At 42.9% G+C, this 20,954-nt stretch overlaps 1 protein-coding gene across 1 annotated transcript in view; it reads left to right on the plus strand.

Moving 5' to 3' along the window:
- Positions 1-3,817: 3,817 nt before the first annotated feature.
- Positions 3,818-20,954, plus strand: part of TBC1D9 (TBC1 domain family member 9) — a 55,270-nt gene continuing 38,133 nt past the window's right edge. The window contains exon 1 of the mRNA XM_054065972.1: positions 3,818-4,205. Coding sequence (XP_053921947.1) covers positions 4,079-4,205 — 127 coding nt within the window. The 5' untranslated portion in view covers positions 3,818-4,078. The remainder of the gene's footprint in view (positions 4,206-20,954) is intronic.

Consider the following 20,954-nt stretch of genomic DNA (forward strand, 5'->3'; position numbering starts at 1 on the left):
ATGAAAGTGTTTTATTTAACCTTCCTCAGAAATGTAGGTTCCTCATCCAGGCTGAAAGCTTATGGTAAGCTTGTCCAGAATTTGACAGTCTTCCCAGGCAATGAATATATTCTAGGAAGAGAAACAGACAGCTGGATATTATCTTTAAAGTTGATGTTTCCTGTCAGATGTGCAAATGTGAAAGAATTCAGCTGTAACAGACCTCCTAGTAGGTAGGTTTAGTAAAAGCCTCTTGTGGAACAGGGCTAAACTAGAGAGTTGCTGTGCAGAGCTTCTGCCAGAGGGTCAGGTGCTCTCCCTGTTGCCTTGCTGCATGCCTGAGACCACTCAGTTAACACTGCTCCTCTGTTCTGCCTCTGGTGTGCCACGCTCCAAACTGAGCTGCTACAGCTCAGTGAAGATCCATCCTGCTGCTCTCTAGGTACCCAGGAGGAACGCTGGACATTTCTAAGAATCACCACATTGATAGGAAAAGAATGCCCTGCTGCTAGCCTGTTATTTTGAAATTACCTCTAACTTCAGTTAAAATAATGAAGCAGCCAAAAACTGGTTTCATTCATGGCATGCAAGAAAAGTTACAGCAGGGAAAATGGTAAAAAAAAAAAAAAAAATGAGATTTGTTCTCACTCAGCAAATCAGAAATCTTCTGTTAGCTTCCTTTTAACGGAGTGTAGGTGCTTATCCAGCCTATACAGATAGGGGACACTTTGTCCTCTCTAATTGCTTTCATGCTGGTAAAAATGTTCCCACCTTTTGTCACAAACTCCTCATGCTTGTTTGGGATTCATTCTGATTCTTCCTCTCTCCTTGACCTTGAAATGTTTTGTTTGTGGATTCTCTTGGGAGACATCTTGACATTGTCCTCCTAGGATAGTAAATGATATTTCTGGCAGCTGAATAGCTGCTTCATTCCTACAGAAATTAACTCTCCTATCAGGAAAGTCATGTTCCAGTTTGGAGTAAAGACTTAGGATGTGTTGATTCTTCTACTTCATACAAAAAGTCCATCTTAAGAGCAGGGTCTCAGCACAAATGGGACTCATGTACACAACCAACCCAATAATGGCTTTTGAAACTAGACCCCATGAGCATGAAATGATTCTGGGGTGATAAAAGGCTTGAGAGCGATCAATCTTGGTCCTGCCTTTGAAGGTGGCTTTGATCACAGCTGGAAAGTGGGGAACTGTGGGTAGCGAATGCTGTGATTTGATTACTTTAACAGGCAGACTTGCTGGATGACCCAAAGCGAGAATTACTTTGTATCATTCAGTTTGCTCACCTGTAAAAGTGCTCAAAATACGTATTTGCAGGAGCATGATGAGAAGGGTTCTTCAATACAGGGTGTTATGGTCATATGAACACCCAGGTTTGTGGCACTTGAGTTTACCACACAGTAGGAGATCTCATACATATTTTTTTCCCCCCCCTCCACTTTCTGCTCAGCCCACATCACACCCTAAAGCAACATCCTCCAGTCTTTTAAAGCTGTAATGCTACTTATAAAAGGAAATGCTTTTCACAAGGACCTAAACACCCACCTCTCTGGGAACAAATAAGGTACTGATTCACAGCAGCTGAAGGCTCTGAGCTCCTAGATAATGATGGTTAGGTGCTTCTCTATGTCTAGGTCCTCATGTAGGACCCATACAGCTATTGTTCCAACCTGAAGAATGTGTGCCATTTCTCAAGGATAATTTTTGACATCCTGATATTTTATCTTTGCAACTGAACAGTTGTCTTGAGTCTGTAGCAAATGCTGGTTGGCTGCATCTAAAAAAGAGGTCCATTGTAAGAAGGTCTTCCAGGGAATAAATGGCAAAATGTCTGCTTTATTTAATCTTTTTCCTGCCTGAGTACAGTTATTGTCCATTAGTCTGATAACATTGCATGGAATGGTTGTCCTTCTAGAATCATGTTTATTGTCCTCCCTGAGAGGTTCATAATACGTTATAAGAAATGGCTTCTTAGTTTGCATTGATGTATGCTCCTGTTTTCTTTGTTTTTCAAAAATGAATGGCATGTGTTGAAGTTTTAAATCTAATGGTAGAGAAATCTTTGAGAAGTCTCAGTCAGTGTTAAAACCACAATGAGGTTCCAACCTGATACAGGCTTTTTTTCAACAAAATATTACAAAAGAAGGTGGGGCAATTATTCCTTTATTTCCCTTTAAGATTTTGTTTTAATTCCTATTATAATTCACAGGACTGGCCAGAAGTTCTGTATTTTGTTTCCAAACTACATGATGAAAAAGAAACTTTTGAAACTTGATAATGGAGCAATAAGATAAAAAAAAAAACCCACTCAGAGACAAGCATTTTACATGAGTGATAAAAACACGTGATGGGCATGCAGAGAAAAATCTTTGCATTGGCTTCAACAAGATCAACCACGATAGCACACCTATTTGTCATTGCTGTGAGAGAATTTAAAAATACCTCGATACTATACACAACGCAGCAGCAAAAAGATACGCTATAACCTCACTTTAAACGCCATTTACTCAAGTAATGACATCTATTTCTTTTCAGTTTTATTCAGATGCCCTAGAACTCTTAGCGGAAAATAAATAGGAAGGATGTTAGAAATTGTTTTTGGTGTTCTTTATGCCAGTAAAATGTGCCACCCTACTCACATCTAAAACTGACTCGCTGGCACTAATAAGGCCTGGCAGATGTTTTCAGTGCACAGTTTTGAGTGCATAACTGTGTTCACTGCTGAAAAGCATGTTTGGGATGGGAAGCAGGAGGAGTTCCCAGACACTTATAACGCTCTTTTCCCTCTTGAGGGCAACTGCACAGTTCTGTTTGTGAACCAACTTCATCACTGGGTCTGACTGCAGCAGACTGCTATTTGGTTATTCTTTCCTAAAATGTTGATGTGGCTGTTGTACTGCAGGTTTTGAGCAGTGCTGATATCAGCGGTCTGTAATGCCATCAGTAGTCCTACGACAGCACAGTAGCATTGATGTGCCTCTGTGTGTGACATCCTGATTTACTAAAGGCAGTTACTAGGATTGTTTGCCACTACTTTCAGACAGGCTAGAATTTAATTTTCAAGCTTCTTGGCAGGTAGGTTACAACTACAGCTGGTTTAAAAAGAATTAAATTGAAATTGAGAAGAAATTGAAGAAATTGAGAAATTTCTTCTCAAAGCTGTAAGAAACTTGCTTGTACAGAGTTTTCATTTTAAAATACTACTCCTAAATACAATTTCCACCTAAAAGGGTGAGGTCATTTCAACAATATTCAAATTCAAAATCATGGAATGGTTCGGGTTGGAAGGGACCTTAAAGATCTAGTTCCAACCCCCTGCCATGGGCAGGGACATCCCACTGGATCAGGCTGCACAAAGCCCCATCCGACCTGACCTTGAACACCTCCAGGGATGGGGCAGCCACGGCTTCCCCGAGCAACGTGTGCCAGTGCCTCACCACTCTCATTGTGAAGAATTTCTTCTTAATGTCTAATCTAGATCGTCCCCCTTCCAGTTTAAAGCCATTCCCCTTCTTGCTATCACTCTATGCCCTTGTAAAAGCTCCTCCCCAGCTTTCCTGTAGCCCCTTCACGCACTGGAAGCTGCTATAAGGTCTCCCTGGAGCCTCCTCCAGGCTGAACAACCCTAATTGTCTCCGCCTCTCCTCATGGCAGAGATGCTCCCGCCCCTTTGGCCACGCCCCTCTGTTTTGGTACCGCCCCTTTTGCACCGCCCCTCTGTTTTGGCCCCAGCCCAGCTCCCCGATGGCCCCGCCCCCTTTGCCCCTGGGCCCGCCCCTCAGTCCGCGCAGGTGCGGGGTGGTGCGCAGGCCCCTCCCCCCCGCCCATTCATTCCAGCCGCTCCCGCGGGGTGCGGGTCTGCGCGGGGAAGGCGGCGTGCGAAGGGGCGGGGGGCGCTGATGTCTCTGCTGCCCTCGTCGCCGCAGCCGCCGCGGTGGTGATGGTGGGGATGGGGATGCGGCTGCAGCCCCTCCGCCCTGCCCCGGTGCCCGCCGAGCGCCGGGCATGGTGTGGTGTGATGCGGGCGGTGCGTGCGTGAGTCACGGCAGCCGGGCGGGCAGCCGGCTTTTGTCTGCGCCGGGAGCATGTGGGTGAACCCCGAGGAGGTGCTGCTGGCGAACGCCCTGTGGGTGACGGAGCGAGCCAACCCTTACTTCATCCTGCAGAGGAGGAAGGGGCACGGAGGCGATGGAGGCGGCGGGGGACTGGCCGGTAAGGGCGACGGCGGCCGGTGGAGTCCCGGGGAGGGCGGGGCGGGGCCGCCTTTCGAGCTGTCTCCCCTGGGGTGGCGAGAGGGATTACGGGGAGCGACGCCCGCGCGAGGTTGGGGGGTCCCATCCCGGCCCCTCCCCCGCATCCTTCCCGGGGGATGCAGGGACCTTATCCAGCCCCTTCTGCATCCTTCTCGGGGCATGCGGGGATGTAGGATCTGTATCCTCCCCGACCGCCCGTATCATTCCCGGGGGATGCAGGGTCCTCATCCTGCTCCCTCGCATCCTTCCCGGGTGATGCAGGGCTGCAGGGACCGCATCCCGCCCCCCCTTCCCCCCCGCATCCTTCCCGGGGGATGTGGAGATACAGGGACTACATCCTGCCCTCCCCCCGCATCTTTCCTGGGGGATGCGGGGCTGCAGGGACCCCATCCCACCCCCTCACATTCTTCCTGGGTGATACGGGGATGTAGGGACCCCATCTAGCCCTTTCTGCATCCTTCACGGCGGATGTGGATGCAGGGATGTAGGGATCCCATCCATCCCTTTCTGCATCCTTCCTGGGACGTATGGGGATGTAGGAACCCCATCCTGCCTCCCCGCATCCTTGATGGGGGATGCGGGGATGTAGGAACCCCATCCAGTCCTCTCTGCGTCCTTCCCGGGAGCTGCAGGGACCCCCATCCCACCTCCCCACATCCTTCCCGGCCTATGCAGGGGCCCCTTCCTGCTCCTTGTCACCTTCCCGGGTGATGTAGGGATTCGGAGATCCCTTCCTGCCCCCTGCCACCTTCTCATCCCTGCCACCTTCTCATCCCTGCCACCTTCTCATCCCTGCCACCTTCTCATCCCTGCCACCTTCTCATCCCTGCCACCTTCTCATCCCTGCCACCTTCTCATCCCTGCCACCTTCTCATCCCTGCCACCTTCTCATCCCTGCCACCTTCTCATCCCTGCCACCTTCTCATCCCTGCCACCTTCCCAGGCAATGCAACGATGCAGAGGTTCCTTCCTGTCACCCGCATCCTTCCTAGGGGATGCGGGGACCCTTTCCTGAGCCTTGTCACCTTTGCGGGAGATGCAGAGACCCCTTCGTGCTCCTCACCGCCTCCCAGGCAGCCCCGGTGGGATTCAGGTGGTTGGATGGATGGGATAGGATTTACATGCTGTGGAGCCCTGTGTGGATCATCACTGGTGTTTGGTGCCTTTGTACATCATGGTGTGATAAGCGCAGCTTGTTGGAGGATTTAGTTGTCAAATCTCTAACACGCGTCATTTAAGGGAAGACCACATTGTAATTCACAAACAGATGCTATGAGAACAGGTTTGCTTCAGCTTCTCCATATTCTTCAAAATGTCCTTGTAAAGTATGTTCCCTAAATGCTTTGTTTTCAGCTACCGGCAGCTGGAGACACCTTTGTAGGCGTTTAGGTCATATGCTTCTTGGTCTTTATAATCCTGTGCATATGCATTTGTTAAGACCTTTCATCATTTTTAGGCAATGTATGTGCATTTCTATGAAATGGGAGATGGAGATCGCGGTGATGTTACCACTGGTCCTTCTTGAATTGGCAGAAATAGTCAAACATGTTCTCTCTGAAGTTGTGTTTTCTTCCTTACCCGTTTGTCTTGCAACTAATTCTTCAGGCTCATCAGAATAAATTACATCTATGTTTGGTTCAAGGTCCTGTGCATGTTTACCAGGAGATTAAGTGTTTCTCAGACTTTGAATGCTCTATGGACTTGTAAACAGTTAATAATCAAAACCAAAGCAGTGCTGTAAAGTGTGTTTTCACGTAGACTCTTGAGATCTTCAGCCTTCTTCAGTGTTGGGTGTTGATAAATTACCTCATTTTTGTGTGGAAAGTGACCAGAAGCCACTCCACATCAGCTGTAGGATTTTTAAAAGATTTTTGTTTTAACCTTTTGAATTATGGACAGTATCAGCAACCATGAAAAGAATATCTTGCCTCAGATGTTCACGGATGTTGTTTTTACAGATAAATTATTTGCAGACTTTCCTTACATGGATCAATCCCTGTCCTCTTGAGGATTTCTTCCTCTGTCTTACTGTAAGTGGTCTAGCAAAGTATTTTTGTGCCTTTCTGGGTTTTTTAAATGTTTGAATTAGAGATCCTTTGAGATACCTCGTCAATTTTCAAAACATTTGCTGGTTGTTGGGGAAACATTTTGAGAATTTGGAGATTTCTCTTTAACCTGTTTGCACAGTGCATGTATATCGAAGCCTTCTCACAATTGGATGTATAATGGTCTGGTTGTGGATCCTGCAGATCACTGAATAGATCGTTTTTGAGTTGAAGTAGGATTCATAAATATGCACTCTTTTCTTTTGTGAAGGTCATATAAGCGAGCAGTATTTGATAGGAATTCAGAATACAGAAATAGCTCTGCCTGTATTTCTGCATTTTTCCCTCCTTGGAATTTAAGTTTTAGTGTGCTTTATCTGTTATCTTACCACGTGAATGCAGTCTGTATAGTGAATATAATTTAGAATGCAGAAGTTCTATGCATGTTTTAAAAACTACTTTCTATGTAGCTTTTGTCAGTGTCCATGCTTTGCCTGGAATTGCAACTGCTGTGGCACTGAGATAAAAGCAACAAGTAGATAAACAATTTTTTTTGTTTGTTTGGATGATGAAGGGCTGGAAAAAAGTTGTAGCTTTTTTCAGTATGTTGCCAGAACCACAACTAAACAAACACCGTTACCAGCAAGCAGAAAGTTATCAGTGCTGGTAGTATTCGAAGGGCTGTATGGAAACTTGTCACACCTTGACATTTTAGCAGATGGGTTTTTGACACAGTGGTCAACAAAATGTGAGAGAGGAAGAAAGAAAGGGATGTCGAGTGTCCAGGACACTCCCAGCTTGGTAGGCACACTAAGAAGTGGAATCAAGTTATTTGGTTTTCCTAGAAATGCTGGAATTTCACAGTAGTTGTTCTAACAGCTTTGATCTGCCCATTAAGGGCCAAGTCAGGTGAAGGAAGATAGTGGATTGTTCTTCGTAGGTAAGTCTGGTTCCAAGCAAGGTATTGAGGGACCTAGCTGATCCCGAGGGTTCAGAATAAATAAATCTGCTGAAATGGTCAACAAGGTATTAGTTTGCAATAGTGACAGCATTTAGGATGACCCTGTGGAAGTTCTGTAGAAGGTAACAACGCAGCTCTCATGACAGAGGTGGAGATTATCTGGCCAAAAGTAAAGACACAAAGACACACTTTTTGTGTGGTCGTGGGGTGGTTGTTTTGGTTTTGGTTCCACCCCCTCTTAATTGCCCGTTCTGTAGTGACATAATGCTGAAATTTGCTCAGATATCGTTAAAAGTTATCCGCCCATGAATGCTGTATAAAATTTGGCCTGGTTGCTCTGTGGGAAACCAGACTGTGTTCTTGAAGTTGAACTATTGTATGCAAGTTTATTCACTGTGGTGGGGATGATCTGAATTTGTGTGTGCAAGAGAGGATGTAAATACAGCTGTCACTTTTTTATCATCTAACTTTTGCTGACTTGTACTCCTTCATTATTGACTCTTGGAGTCATTTGTCTTTAATTGTAAAAAGACCATGGGCTTGATGACATGAGATGGCCTCACTGTGTAACTTAAGAAGCGGTGGGACAATGAGAAGCTTTGATTCTCTGGCATTGTGCTCAAATCTAGGCTTGCTGTGAAACTAGCCAGTCGGCAAAGTGATAAGGCTTAAGTGTAATGCTCTTCTCCCCCGTGTTACCTGTCCTCCATCACTTACTACTGTCCTGTGGGCAGAGGTAACCATCACCAGAGCAAAGTCTAGGAGACTGGATCTTTTAGGTCTTTTAACACATCTCAGTCTCAAAACAAGTAGTTTATATAACCTTGAGGGTGGATGAAAGTAATTCTTGGTGGCTTTATTTTGAAGCAGAGGAGCAGTACTTGTGTTACCTGTTCTCCTGGATATGTTCTGAGCGCAAAACCCTTTGCAGAAAAAAGAGTATCCCATCACTTTTGAGGGAAGAGGTGAAAAATCAGCCCTTTCTGCACTGATTCTCTGCTCTCGGCCTCAATTTGTTAACGTAGTTGTACAGAAGAAACCCTCTTATATAAATATTTGTTTGGACATGAGAGGTTGTCTGCATTTATTTTGATATTGGATTGTAACAAGTTAGAAGCACGATCATCTTGTTGTTGCGTGTTAGGGCAGTTCCTAATTAGGGAGTCCTAGGAAGCCATCTCTGCTAACAAAATGTATCTGATTAATAGTTTACTTAAGAAATACAGCTTTTCTACTAAGAAGTGTGGGTCCTCTTTTATACCGAGTTAAGGCCTGAACTGTTTTAAAAGGTTGCGTCTATGTTGGTACCACTCACTTGAATGTGACTTTGCTTTAAGTATGCCTTAATTGAAGGATTTTTTGGGTTTTGTTGTCCTTCGTAACAAAAGAAAAATTGGAGAGACTTGTAAATTGGATTGTAAATTGGATTTTCTCAGCTGTTCTGCAAGCGGGCTTTATCTTGCATCACTGCATTAATCTTTCCGGACAAGCCCAAAAGACTTTTCTGCTTTAAAAGTATTTGATGGTTGGTGAGTGGTCTCCATAATGAAATTGTTTCTTGCCTTGCACATAATGCCATGCCTGTGTTTTTCTTCTCTATGACCCTCACTCAAGGATTTAATCTTCTTTTTGTTCACTAACAGGGGAAAAAATCTTTTCCTTCCTCTTATTAGTTTTCTTAAAGGTACTGGATGTTTTTAACCCTTCCTCCCTTCTTCACACCTATTCTGCTACCTACTTATCAGCTCTCTTCCCTGGGCAGCCTGGTACTTTGGCCTGTATGAAATATTTCCTTCTCCAGAGAGATCCATCGTGGTATTTAGAGAGGTATTTAGAGAGAACACAAACTCGGATCTGTCGCATCATTTGGTTCCCGTGCCCTGTATGACTGTATACTTTCATGGATGTAAGGATCTTGAACATGTCATGAAGTTTATAAATGTCTAAAAGCTTGTGATGTCACATTGTTAAGTATATCTTGCATTCTTATGCAACAATTACATCAAAAAATGTCTGCTTTCTGCTTTACTGTGGTAATGGTTGCCAGACTCTTTTATTTGGAAACAAGGAATTATTGCAACTAGTAGTTGATGCAGAGGGATGTATTCCCTTAGAGTTTACAGGAAGAGAGATGGAGGATGTGATGTGATTGGTTTGTATGTGCTGTGCTCCTTTTGCCTGGGTGCGGTTGTGTGTGGAGGTGAAATTCTAAGTATATTTGTTGAAAATGTTACTGTGATATCTCCTTGAATCCCAAGGCACATAAATTGTTCTTAGTTTGCAAGAACTGTTTTTAGAAGGTAGTTATTTTGCAGATAGGGTATTTATGCTTACAGCTGAGACAGTGCAAACGTGTGAGATTGGGTATGAGTTTTTAAGTCCATGAGATGTTTGCCAAAGATGATTCAGATGCTTAAGCAGAAGAGAGCAGGTGGAAATTTGCTGACTTATGGTGAAAAAACAAATTGATGAAGCACTGTCTTTGTCCCCATATATTTTTTTTGCAGAAGGGGTTGTCATGTAATTTCCACATTGCAAAGGCAAAAAGGAGAGGTTCTGAGCATGGCTGGCTGATGCAAGCCTTCCACGTCAAATTTAATATATTTTTTAATACTGTGACAGTGTTCTAACTCGGAACACTTTTCTGCAGCCTTGCAGGGCAACACAATTGGTAGCTCAAATTTGGAGATAAGATTCTATCTTTCTCTTAGCCTCTCAATTCAGAGGGTAAAAGAAGAGGCTGCTTGAAACCTGTTTATACTTCAGATGTAGAAAAACTTCCAGACAGTATATCGTCTACCTGATGAAAGGACAGTACATGCTTTAGCAAACTTGACATTTTCTGTCCTTGTTGACTCTAGTTGTTAGGGTTTTGCATGTCAAACTTGATGCACTTGAGTGGAAAGCATGTGCTTTCTGATACTTTAAATATAGTGTTTATCAAAATGAGTGGTCAGCCTGTCCATCAGCTTTCCTTGTTCATTTTAGCTCATAGAATGGAAACTAGTCTCTTTTGCTCTGCTTTGTCATTTGATCTTAACCCAAATCTGCCCTGATGCTTCTGAGCTTCTTGTTAGGATCTGCTGTGGGTGCATTTGCATCTTCACACTAGGAGATTTCCACTTGAAGAAGACATGCAGATGTCTAGGATTGAAATGCTGTTTGATTCTCCAGACTGACTCACTGGTCTTTCTGTTGAATTTCCAGATGCTTTCACGGATGCTTAATTAGAAGGTGTTTCATTTCCTGCCTAATGCTCCTCCTGATCTCTGGTTCTCACAGACAAGGCATTGTTTGCCCAGATACGGTGCCTGAGATGTTGCTTGGTGTCACTCTGGTGTCTATACTGTAATGTTTTTTGATCAAAGGCTTTCCTTGGTGATACTTTGTCTTTTACACTTTGAGTAGTGACCCATCAAGGTCTCTGATGGCCTTGACCCATCTGGCCTTCGCCCTTTTTGCCTCCTGGTGTGACGGTGGTGCTTGGCACACAGAATTCAAGGATGGGCTGCTATTTCTCCCAAGATCTCTGTTCCTATAAAACCTTGTTCAAAATGCCATGCAGGATCACAATATAGTAAGTAATGTCGAGGCACCTTAGTAATTTTCTGTATTATACCAAGGTTTGTATTGTTTACGTGGCTTTTGGTATTACTCTCTCTTCCCATGCTGAACGGGAACGGTGTAGAGAAAGCAGCACTTCTAAGCATTGTTTTCCTTATTTCCACTACTCCACTGTCCAGTTACGCATCCTTGTCAGAATTTATCATATTTCACAGAGGTTTGGGCCCTTGACAGTTACAGTTAAAGTTCTGTAGAATTAAAAAAGGTTCCACAAATTATTCTGATATCTACTCTCAAATGATTTTGAAAGTTAATGGAAACATATGTATTCTCATATGATTGTTCTTATAAATATTTGGAATGTGCAGGCTCAATTCAGCTTTCTTTGTTCTTCTGTAAGATTCTACTTTTTTCTATCCTTCGTGGTATCCCACTCTGTATGGCTTTTTCCTGCAATAGACAGGAGTTGTTGCTGCCACTGACTTTGCTAGTATGAAAATAGAAGGTGTGTAAAGGTCTGTAAGCATTTCACTGAAATCTTGCTTTCCTTTGATTCTGTGATAGCTAATCGTGCTTCTGATGTCTTATCAGTGTTGATATTCAATAATCTACTTTTGCATTTATATCTGGTACTGAGATGGGCTTAGGTTCTGAAGAACTTCTTCAAAATTTTCCCATTTATTTTCTTTTCAAAAGAGAGGTTGTAAGTATTTTCTAGGCCAAATTTCTGATTGTTTTCTCTTTCTTTTTTTTTTTCCCGAAGTTTCCAGATGGGGATGTATTAATTCATCCTACAACAGCAGTCTTAGTTTCAGCTAGTAAGTTCTTACTGTGTTTTTGGTTCTTTCCTCACAGTCGTGGTTGTGCTTCCCCTCTGAGTTTTCCACTATTTTATTAGCCAGAGTTTTTGGGATTTTCTCTTCAGCATTGTCCCTTTTCCTGGTAAAGTGCCTGCTCTGATAGCTTATTGAAATCTGATTTATTTTCAGGTACCCAGTCAAAATACTTAAACAGTTAGAATGTGGTTAGGCGTTTTGTCTGAAACTGTTGCTTCTGTTGAGATTTAGCACGTATTTGACCATGCTGTGCCTCAGGACTGTTCCATAGTTCAAGCCGAGTTTTACCATGCACACTCCAGTTCTCAATTTATATAATGGCATTGATTTTGTTGACTAGGTTCAGTCTACGGTTGTTTGTCTTCGTTTAGTGGTGGTGAGCGGGTTTGAGCTCGTCTTGTTTTTCTTCAGTTGTTCATGTTTACTTCATTAGCTCTTTAATTTTACATAGTTTGTCTGAGTGTTATTTTGGTGCAGATGTAGTTTAGTTAAATTTTGTTCTTGGATGAAATCTGTTTAATTTGCTTATGCAAATTATATAATGGAATATTTAAAAAGAATTAGTTTTGACTGAAATTCAGTGACTTCCCTTCTGTTTTGCTCAATGGTACTTGAGCATGCTTTTCCCAAGTAATTTTTTTTCGCAAACTCGTGAGTAAATGTTTATATCTTACCTTGAAGGCATTTGCTAACTCGTCTGTATTTTTCTCACCCTTTCTCCGTTGTTTCATATAGACTGGTGGGATAGACATGTAGTGTAAAATTTATTTCCTTCAGGTGTGTGAGATGATTTGTTTAGGGTTTTGTCTTCTGTGTTGTGAGCCTTCACATACCTGTGACCATCTAGCATGTCCTGTCAGTGCTCATCTCTCTACTCAGCCTTTTCCTGTTTCTGCTCGGTTCTTGTTTCAGGCCAAATCTAGTGGGTTTGTTGCTGGGAACTTGTTGTTCAGATGTGTTATTGTGTGAGTATGTGTGCCTGAACCTTTCATCATCTGCAAACTGGCCCTCAGTGGAAATAAAGGAAATTCTTTAGCTGTATGTGTGTCTATTTACATGTAGTGATGCATAGAGCTGGTAATGCACATTCTGGTTCCTTCTCTGTTCAAGAGAGAAACAGCAAAGTTTTACAACCCTAAAACATTTTGTATGTGGCTTAATAGGTAACGCTGACAAATGTGGTTACACCTTACAATGATTAGGGCACTTGAGCCTAGATGACGAAGTTACAGAAAGTTCTAAAAGCTGCAAGTCTAAACCCAGTCAGATTTAGGTTTGATTTAAGATACAGATTTTTACAGGGATGCTCAGGAGTTGTTTGGACACCTTGACAAGTTCAGAGGCAGACATCTAATTGCTGATCACTTTATGATATTTGAAAGATAATCTGATTCAATCACAGTTGTTAAACTTGAAGTGAGGATGAAGCCTTTACCCTTTGCTGTTGCTTAATCCTGCAGTAGTCCAGCCAGATCATCACACTGGCCCTTCCTGAGCATTTTTTTTGAAGATTAGTGGTTAGGTTTTCAATCTCCTCTCATTTGTATTCATCAGCCTGAAGACAGAAAAAGCAACTGCTGGCTTAGCTGCTTGCCTTGCTAAATGTCAGTAGAGTGCCTTTGCTTCCTCGAAGCCAATTTCATTGAACATGTGTGAAAACTCATGTGCAGGGCAAATCAGTGTTCTGCAAAACTGCATTGGTAGAAGGAAAGAGCAACAAATGCAGGTTTAGGGGAAGACTTAACCAACCGTAGGCCTTCATTTCCGACGAAGAATTTATTTTTATTGGTACCATATTACATATCCATATAAGCCAATGCTATATAACCCACATGGGCAGACAGTTATCAAATAAGTATTTAGAGGTTATTTTGCTTTCATTTATATGAATGAATACCTATAAAAAAAAACTGTATAACCTTCATAAAGTTTCAAGGGTGGCGTTCACAATCAAGAGTTTATTTTCATACTTTTATGGATACTATTAGCAGGACTGCAATAGTAATTGTTTTTGAGTGGTATCTAGTATTTACTACCCATTTAGGCTCTCTCATGGAATTAAATCAGTTAGAATTGACCCTCTCCTTGAAAAGAATTTGCCCATGGAGTTCAGATTGTTGCTCTAAGTTGAGTTTCGACAGCCAAGTAATTGCATGACCTCACCCTGTAATAACAAATGAGAGCTAATCACATGAACACGTGAACTGTCTTGGGAAAGAACGGAGGAGTAATGATTCATTATAGTTACCAGGAAAAACAGTAGCTTGTATTGTATGTTTAAGCTATGTGTTGTTATGAGTTATTGTTTTTATAGTCCAGGAAGTAACACTTCAGCTTTAGGAAGAGTTTATTCATTGTCCATGAAATCAATAGAAAACCGAATGCTCTGGGTGCAAATATGACTTAGTTGATCCTGTTGAGTGAGGCTATCTCGGGAATTAGCTGACTTCTACAATCTAAATAGGTCCCTTGGAAGTTTCAGGCTTACAACTGAGCTCATTGTGTGTCCATCTTACTTCAGGGGAAGGAGAAGGGGCCATCAGCATGCTTTAAGTATTGGGAACCATTTAAGCAGTGTGTGTTTCATTCGCTGTTGGAATGTCACAGTGCCTGTTTTGAAAAAGTCTTACCAATGACACACATGACACTGCAGGTTTTCCTAGTTGTGGTGTTGAGCTCATGCATAAATAGCCTGCTGACATTCATGGGACTATTTGAGCGATAGCTCATGAGCATGACTCCAAGTCACAGTCTGGCCGCTGTTAAATCGTAGCTCATTTGCAGGATATACTTCTGTATTTGCTTTACGTGCTAGAAAGGTGTATGTTGGCTGTTTAGTCATTTCTAAGATAAAAATCTCTTAACAGAAGTTGTCTTGAGACAGTGTTAGGCTGTAGGTTGTGTTACTGTAGAGGTTGGAGAAGGATGTATCAGGGCAGCTCTCAGGAGCTGGAGGAATAACACATTTGTCATCTGGAAAATTGGAGAAGGGGAGGATGTCCCTGGCTGGCAGGATCAGGCACAGCAGGTGGCACCAACTGCAGAGTGACTCCCTCCTAGGTTTGGGCAAGGTGTGGTGCAAGGTGCCTGGGACGCTGAGGAATGAATAGATCACAGGTCACTGGTGTGCACTGAAAGCACCTCGAGTCTGAGGACTGATTGGTTAGAGCTGAATGGTAAGTGTCACTGTTAGATATTGTACCAAACTTTTTGATAGGGTTTGCAGTGCAACCAAGCCATGGCTACTGGTAGTTACAGAATCATTGAATGGTCAGGGTTGGAAGGGACCTCTGGAAATCATCCAGTCCAACACCCCTGCTAAAGCAGGTTGGCCTACAGCAGATGGCACAGGAACGTATTGAATATCTCCAGAGAAGGAGACTCCACCACCTCTCTGCACAGCCTGTTCCAGTGCTTCATCACCCTCACAGGAAAGTTTTTCCTCATGCTCAGGTATAGCTCCCTGTGCTCCAGCTTGTCTCTGTTGCCCCTTGTCCTGTCTCTGGGAACCATTGAAAAGAGTCTGGCCCCATCCTCTTGATACCCGCCCTTTAGATATTTAATAAGCATTGATAAGATCTCCTCTCAGTCCTTTCTTCTCCAGGCTAAGCAGACCCAGGTGTCTCAACCTCTCCTCATAAGAGGAGAGTCCTCGAGTCATCTTTGTGGCTGCTTTGCTGGACTCTCTCCAGTACCTACTTGTCTTTATTGAGCTGGGAATCCTAGAACTGGACACAGGACTCCAGATGCAGCCTCAGTGAGGTAGACTAGATCAGGTGGATCACCTCCCTCAGCCCCCTTGCCATGCTCTTCTTAATACACACCAGGATACTGTTGGTCTTCTTGGCCATGATAGCATGTTCCTGGCTCATGGTTAGCTTGTTATCTACCAGGATTTCCAGGTCCTTCTCAAAGGTGGTAATTGTTAAGGTCTCGAGTATCATTGTTTATTACATTCATAAACAGTAAATTTAATTGGCTTTGGTGTTTTAATAAGGTGTGCTAGAAGTAATATATAATACAAATATATACTATTTAGTCTTGAATGTGCAATCCGATTTAATTTGAGAACCCTGTGTATTTTAGCAGGTAAAACACCAGATACTCACAAACATAACCGTAAGATTGCTGTTAGGGCACCATAGAAAGTTGATAAAGGCTACTTGATCTGTGTGTATATTTTATTTGAATCACAGTCTGACATTTTGTGAAAGAGGATTACTGTTTGTCAGTAAGAAAATACTTTTGTAATAGAAAAGATGGTTCATGTGTAAGATGCATAAACTTGCTTTTCATCTAAAAACACCAGTAATTGATGTTTTGCAAAGCAGCTTGCGAATTCTTATGAAAGATTTTAAAAAACCCAACCCACTAGTTATATTTTAAAAGAAAAGAAAGAGGAGCCAATAGTCCTGCAGCAAAGTTCTGTGCCACTGATATCCAAACAGCTGTAAACATTGTGACTTATTACAGTTCTTTGAGTCAATATGCTCTGAAGTGCATGTGTGGTTTCAGCGGTGGTGAAGTACAACATACCAAGTTGATTCTGCTGCAGGTCATCCCTTGATTTCATTCCTGTTTGTGGGCCATTTGTAATCAGTCTGGACTGTGAGCCATGTGGGATGCTGGTCTCCCAAGAGCAGAGTGTGCCGTGGTGTTTGGAAGAGTCTTAACTGGCTGAATGAGTTGGCTTATTTTTCAAATCAGCTACCTTTCTGGAAAATATTCTTTGGTCAGATAGGAATTGTTTGGCTTAAAGTGGGGTTGTGTTATGCAGGAGGACAGGCTTTATGTGGTCATAATCCCTTCTAGCAAAAAACAGATTGAAAATTGGTTGCTAGTGTAAGGGTACAGGTATAGTACGTCATAAATTAACACATGAATAGACTACTGATCTGTGTACTTTGTGCAGTGGTTGCAGGCTCCCCCTCTAGCTTATGACTAAACATAAAGCACAGGGGTCAGATAAGTAAAATGTAGTGTGATTTCTTCCTTCAGCATAAATCGCAGCAGGTAACAGAGCCCCTTTCCAGTAATATCCTCTAGTGCGTTGTTTGTCTTTCCAGTAACGTGATGCAAGACCAATTGCCCCAGCCCCCAGCCAATTGTGGCTTTGTATTCCCTGATTTCAGATGTTCCATTTCACTGCGTTTCCTCTGCTAATATCTATAATTTACAGAAAAGCAAGAAAATATTGAACACTTTTCAGGGCCTCTGCTTTAGAATTAAAGTTTCCGAAAGAGGAAGCTGACTTTGTTCATAGTTGTATGAAAGAAAATGGAGGCATTATCCCTCTCTTTTCCCCTCCTGCCCCCATATAGAGTCATGATTGCTCTAGGCATTTGGCATATGATGGGCTGGTGGGGCTGTTCCTTGACATAAGGTTACTTGGATGTCAGGACTGGGGCATCATCAGTTAGACGGGTGCTAATCCCACAAACTGTAACACGTGCTTTAAACCTTTTCTCATTATTGCTTGAACAAGGGCTTGCATGTGGATTTAGTATTCTTATATTGTGAATTCCCTCTCTTATTTCACTGTGTAGTCAGAAACCTGATGAAATAACGGAGGAAAGAAATGCAATTAGTGTAGTCACATGATGTGATGTCTGGATAATTCACTGGCTCTTGCCAAAGGACCAATCTAATCTTAGGAATACGATTCTTTGTTGCCTGTTCTGTTTCTATAGAAACTTTCAGTTACTTCTTATTTATGCCTCAGAAGGTACTTGCTGTATGAAGAATTAATGAACAGTATTAAAATAAATTGTAGGTTGTTTTTTTAAAAATTTTATTATGATGACTTCATGCAGAAATTCCTCAGAGAGATGATCAGTTTGAACTATTGTGATTTCATTCTGGTTGCATCACAATATCTGCATTACAAAAAAAACCCAAACAAAAAACCCCCAAACAAATACCCAAACCCCAACACTGATCTCCATTGCAAACCAGAACAGTTCTTGAAGGACAGCAATCAGGGGTAGTTGCTTGCTTGCAAGATTAAATATTATTTGGTTTTAATGTATATAAGAACATAGTTTTTGTATTTATCACACATATTGAAACAGCTATTTTGTGACATAAGTTTTACTGATAAACTGTCTGTTGTAAGGTAAGTTTGCAATTCCCATGGGGTCTACTGGAGTTCTATGAATTTTCTTCCTTTAACCTCACTGCATGGATATTTTGACAACCTTTTTCCGTTGCTGAAAAAGTACTGAGCAACTCCTGCTTACTGTGCCAGTGGAAAGTATTCTTCTCTTCTCTTCTCTTCTCTTCTCTTCTCTTCTCTTCTCTTCTCTTCTCTTCTCTTCTCTTCTCTTCTCTTCTCTTCTCTTCTCTTCTCTTCTCTTCTCTTCTCTTCCCTTCCCTTCCCTTCCCTTCCCTTCCCTTCCCTTCCCTTCCCTTCCCTTCCCTTCCCTTCCCTTCCCTTCCCTTCCCTTCCCTTCCCTTCCCTTCCCTTCCCTTCCCTTCCCTTCCCTTCCCTTCCCTTCCCTTCCCTTCCCTTCCCTTCCCTTCCCTTCCCTTCCCTTCCCTTCCCTTCCCTTCCCTTCCCTTCCCTTCCCTTCCCTTCCCTTCCCTTCCCTTCCCTTCCCTTCCCTTCCCTTCCCTTCCCTTCCCTTCCCTTCCCTTCCCTTCCCTTCCCTTCCCTTCCCTTCCCTTCCCTTCCCTTCCCTTCCCTTCCCTTCCCTTCCCTTCCCTTCCCTTCCCTTCCCTTCCCTTCCCTTCCCTTCCCTTCCCTTCCCTTCCCTTCCCTTCCCTTCCCTTCCCTTCCCTTCCCTTCCCTTCCCTTCCCTTCCCTTCCCTTCCCTTCCCTTCCCTTCCCTTCCCTTCCCTTCCCTTCCCTTCCCTTCCCTTCCCTTCCCTTCCCTTCCCTTCCCTTCCCTTCCCTTCCCTTCCCTTCCCTTCCCTTCCCTTCCCTTCCCTTCCCTTCCCTTCCCTTCCCTTCCCTTCCCTTCCCTTCCCTTCCCTTCCCTTCCCTTCCCTTCCCTTCCCTTCCCTTCCCTTCCCTTCCCTTCCCTTCCCTTCCCTTCCCTTCCCTTCCCTTCCCTTCCCTTCCCTTCCCTTCCCTTCCCTTCCCTTCCCTTCCCTTCCCTTCCCTTCCCTTCCCTTCCCTTCCCTTCCCTTCCCTTCCCTTCCCTTCCCTTCCCCTTACCTCCCTCCCCTCTGTTGTTTTGGTGCTGGCTAGTCTCCTTTGGTTTTGCTTTGGTGTTTGGGTTTTTTTTTGTTTTTATAGTGCTCTATACATTTCTTGAATACACTGCTCTATCTTATATAGTTTCTGGTGGGACAGGGGGATAGTCCTCTCCTATTTCCCATCTCTCAGAGAGAAGAAGGTAGGATATGAAGCTCCTCTTAGCTTGATATGGCCGCACAGGTCAGTAGGTTTGTTCTGGCTCCTTGACCTTACCTGTGTATCCCAGTTTTTACAGCAGCAGGGCCCTCCTAGAACTTGTGGCAGAATTGGTTGACAGGACCACCCACACACCACCAGATTTGGAAATACAGCAGGAGGAAAGGAACAAGCATATTTTAAAAGATTACAGGGACTTAACAGTGTATCTGTACCTCAGAGAAGATTACATTTGGCCAGCATACAACTTTGCTTAGATATTACATCATGCCTATTGCATATTTAGTCCTCTCTGTAGACATGTGAAGCTGCAAAGCATGAAGAATCTTTGGCATGAGCTCCACTCCATGCTTGCAGCAGTCCCAGATGATTAACGCAGTGTAGTGTCTGGCTTGTTCTGTGCTCCAGATGAGCAATACTCTTTGAGCTCACTAGCAGCTTTAGGCATTTGACAATCTTTGCCCATGGTTGAAGTGAAGTGCGCACACATGTGCCTTCCGGACCAGAGCCATACTGACTTTGTGAAGCTACAATGGAGAGCATATATAACACGAAAAAAATGTTTAAAAGACGATTATAACCTACTTCAGTCTGCTGAGTTTGAAAGTTTCGAGGAGGGCTGGTGGTGAGTTGGTCAGAGGCAGCTTGTCAGTGTACCTCAGTAATCAAAATGCATGAGAAATGAGGGTAAAAGACGTCAATAGGACCTACGAGGGCTAGTTAGACTAATGAACACTGGGATATTTGACATTAATATTCCCTGTTCATATCCTATACTGAGCAGGCATCTCTCTTAACACTGCTTGATAATGAATGACCTGATGTATCCAGACTTGTTTCTAGTGTATTTCAGACTTCTTGGATGAAAAAGTGATGGCTGTTAATCCATTGGTTAGGAAGAGATTATATTTGTTCTGGTCTGTGAAGATCTTTATAAAACAAAATACAAATTAAAAAAATAGAATGGGGAAACACAGAGTCACTGGTAGGTGGGATATTTCCAAATATCAGTTTCAGTTTGGATTTAAGGGATCTACTAGGATAGAAAATGGGTAGTGCTTTTATATCTTTATGATGCATAAAGCAAATCTGAAAGAAGAACAGCAAGGGAAGCAGTCTTCTGTGACGGTTATGACAGTGCAGAATGGGGAACTAATAAAACTATTACATTAAAAGATGGAAATGGCAACTTGAATTGAGAAGAGGATTTTAACAAGTGTGTTTTAGAATGTCTTTTTTTGTGCATGCAGTGTATTTCACCTATTTAAAAAAATCCTTCTGCCTCAATAAAGACATTTGCAGAAAACCAAAAACCTTGCAAGTTCATCTGTTTCCGCTATGTGAATTTGCTGAGAACTTCAACATGAGGTTTTAAATCAGACATCTCTGCAGGGGAGATGAAAATTCTTTGTGGAGGTGAAAAGGAGGAAAACTTTTACATATGTTTTACAGGTAAATAGAGCAACTTGTGTGAGAGGGTTTGAAGGGCTAGAGTTTTGATTTCTGTGCAATTTGTTACTTAAATATTATCTAGAATTCATAGAAATATAGTTAGTAATTACTGGTAGCATTTGGTGTGCAACTGTTGATGGCCCACTCAGTAGCAAAGAACTTTAAAGCTACTTCAGGAAAACAGTATGGCTTTGTCTTTCATCAGTGTCCTTCCAGCTGAAAAACAGCTTGACTGTGAGGCATTTTGATCCCTTTTACCCTAAAGAATCAGACCATTAAGTAGCATAATTATTTTTGCCAGACGTCTTAGTTTTTCCTAGCAGACATTTGAGTTTTCGACCCTTCTAGGGTATAATGCTGGGTTTTGTTGGTGCTGTAGTGTGGAGTGCTGTAGCCGCCCCCCACCGAGGGGCACAACAGTATATGAAACACAAGGAAGAATTAAGTCAGTTTTAAGCATGGTTTTATAAAATGTCTACTTTCTGCTTTGCTT

Source organism: Cuculus canorus, chromosome 4, assembly GCF_017976375.1.
Source record: "Cuculus canorus isolate bCucCan1 chromosome 4, bCucCan1.pri, whole genome shotgun sequence".
Classification (NCBI taxonomy): Eukaryota; Metazoa; Chordata; class Aves; order Cuculiformes; family Cuculidae; genus Cuculus; species Cuculus canorus.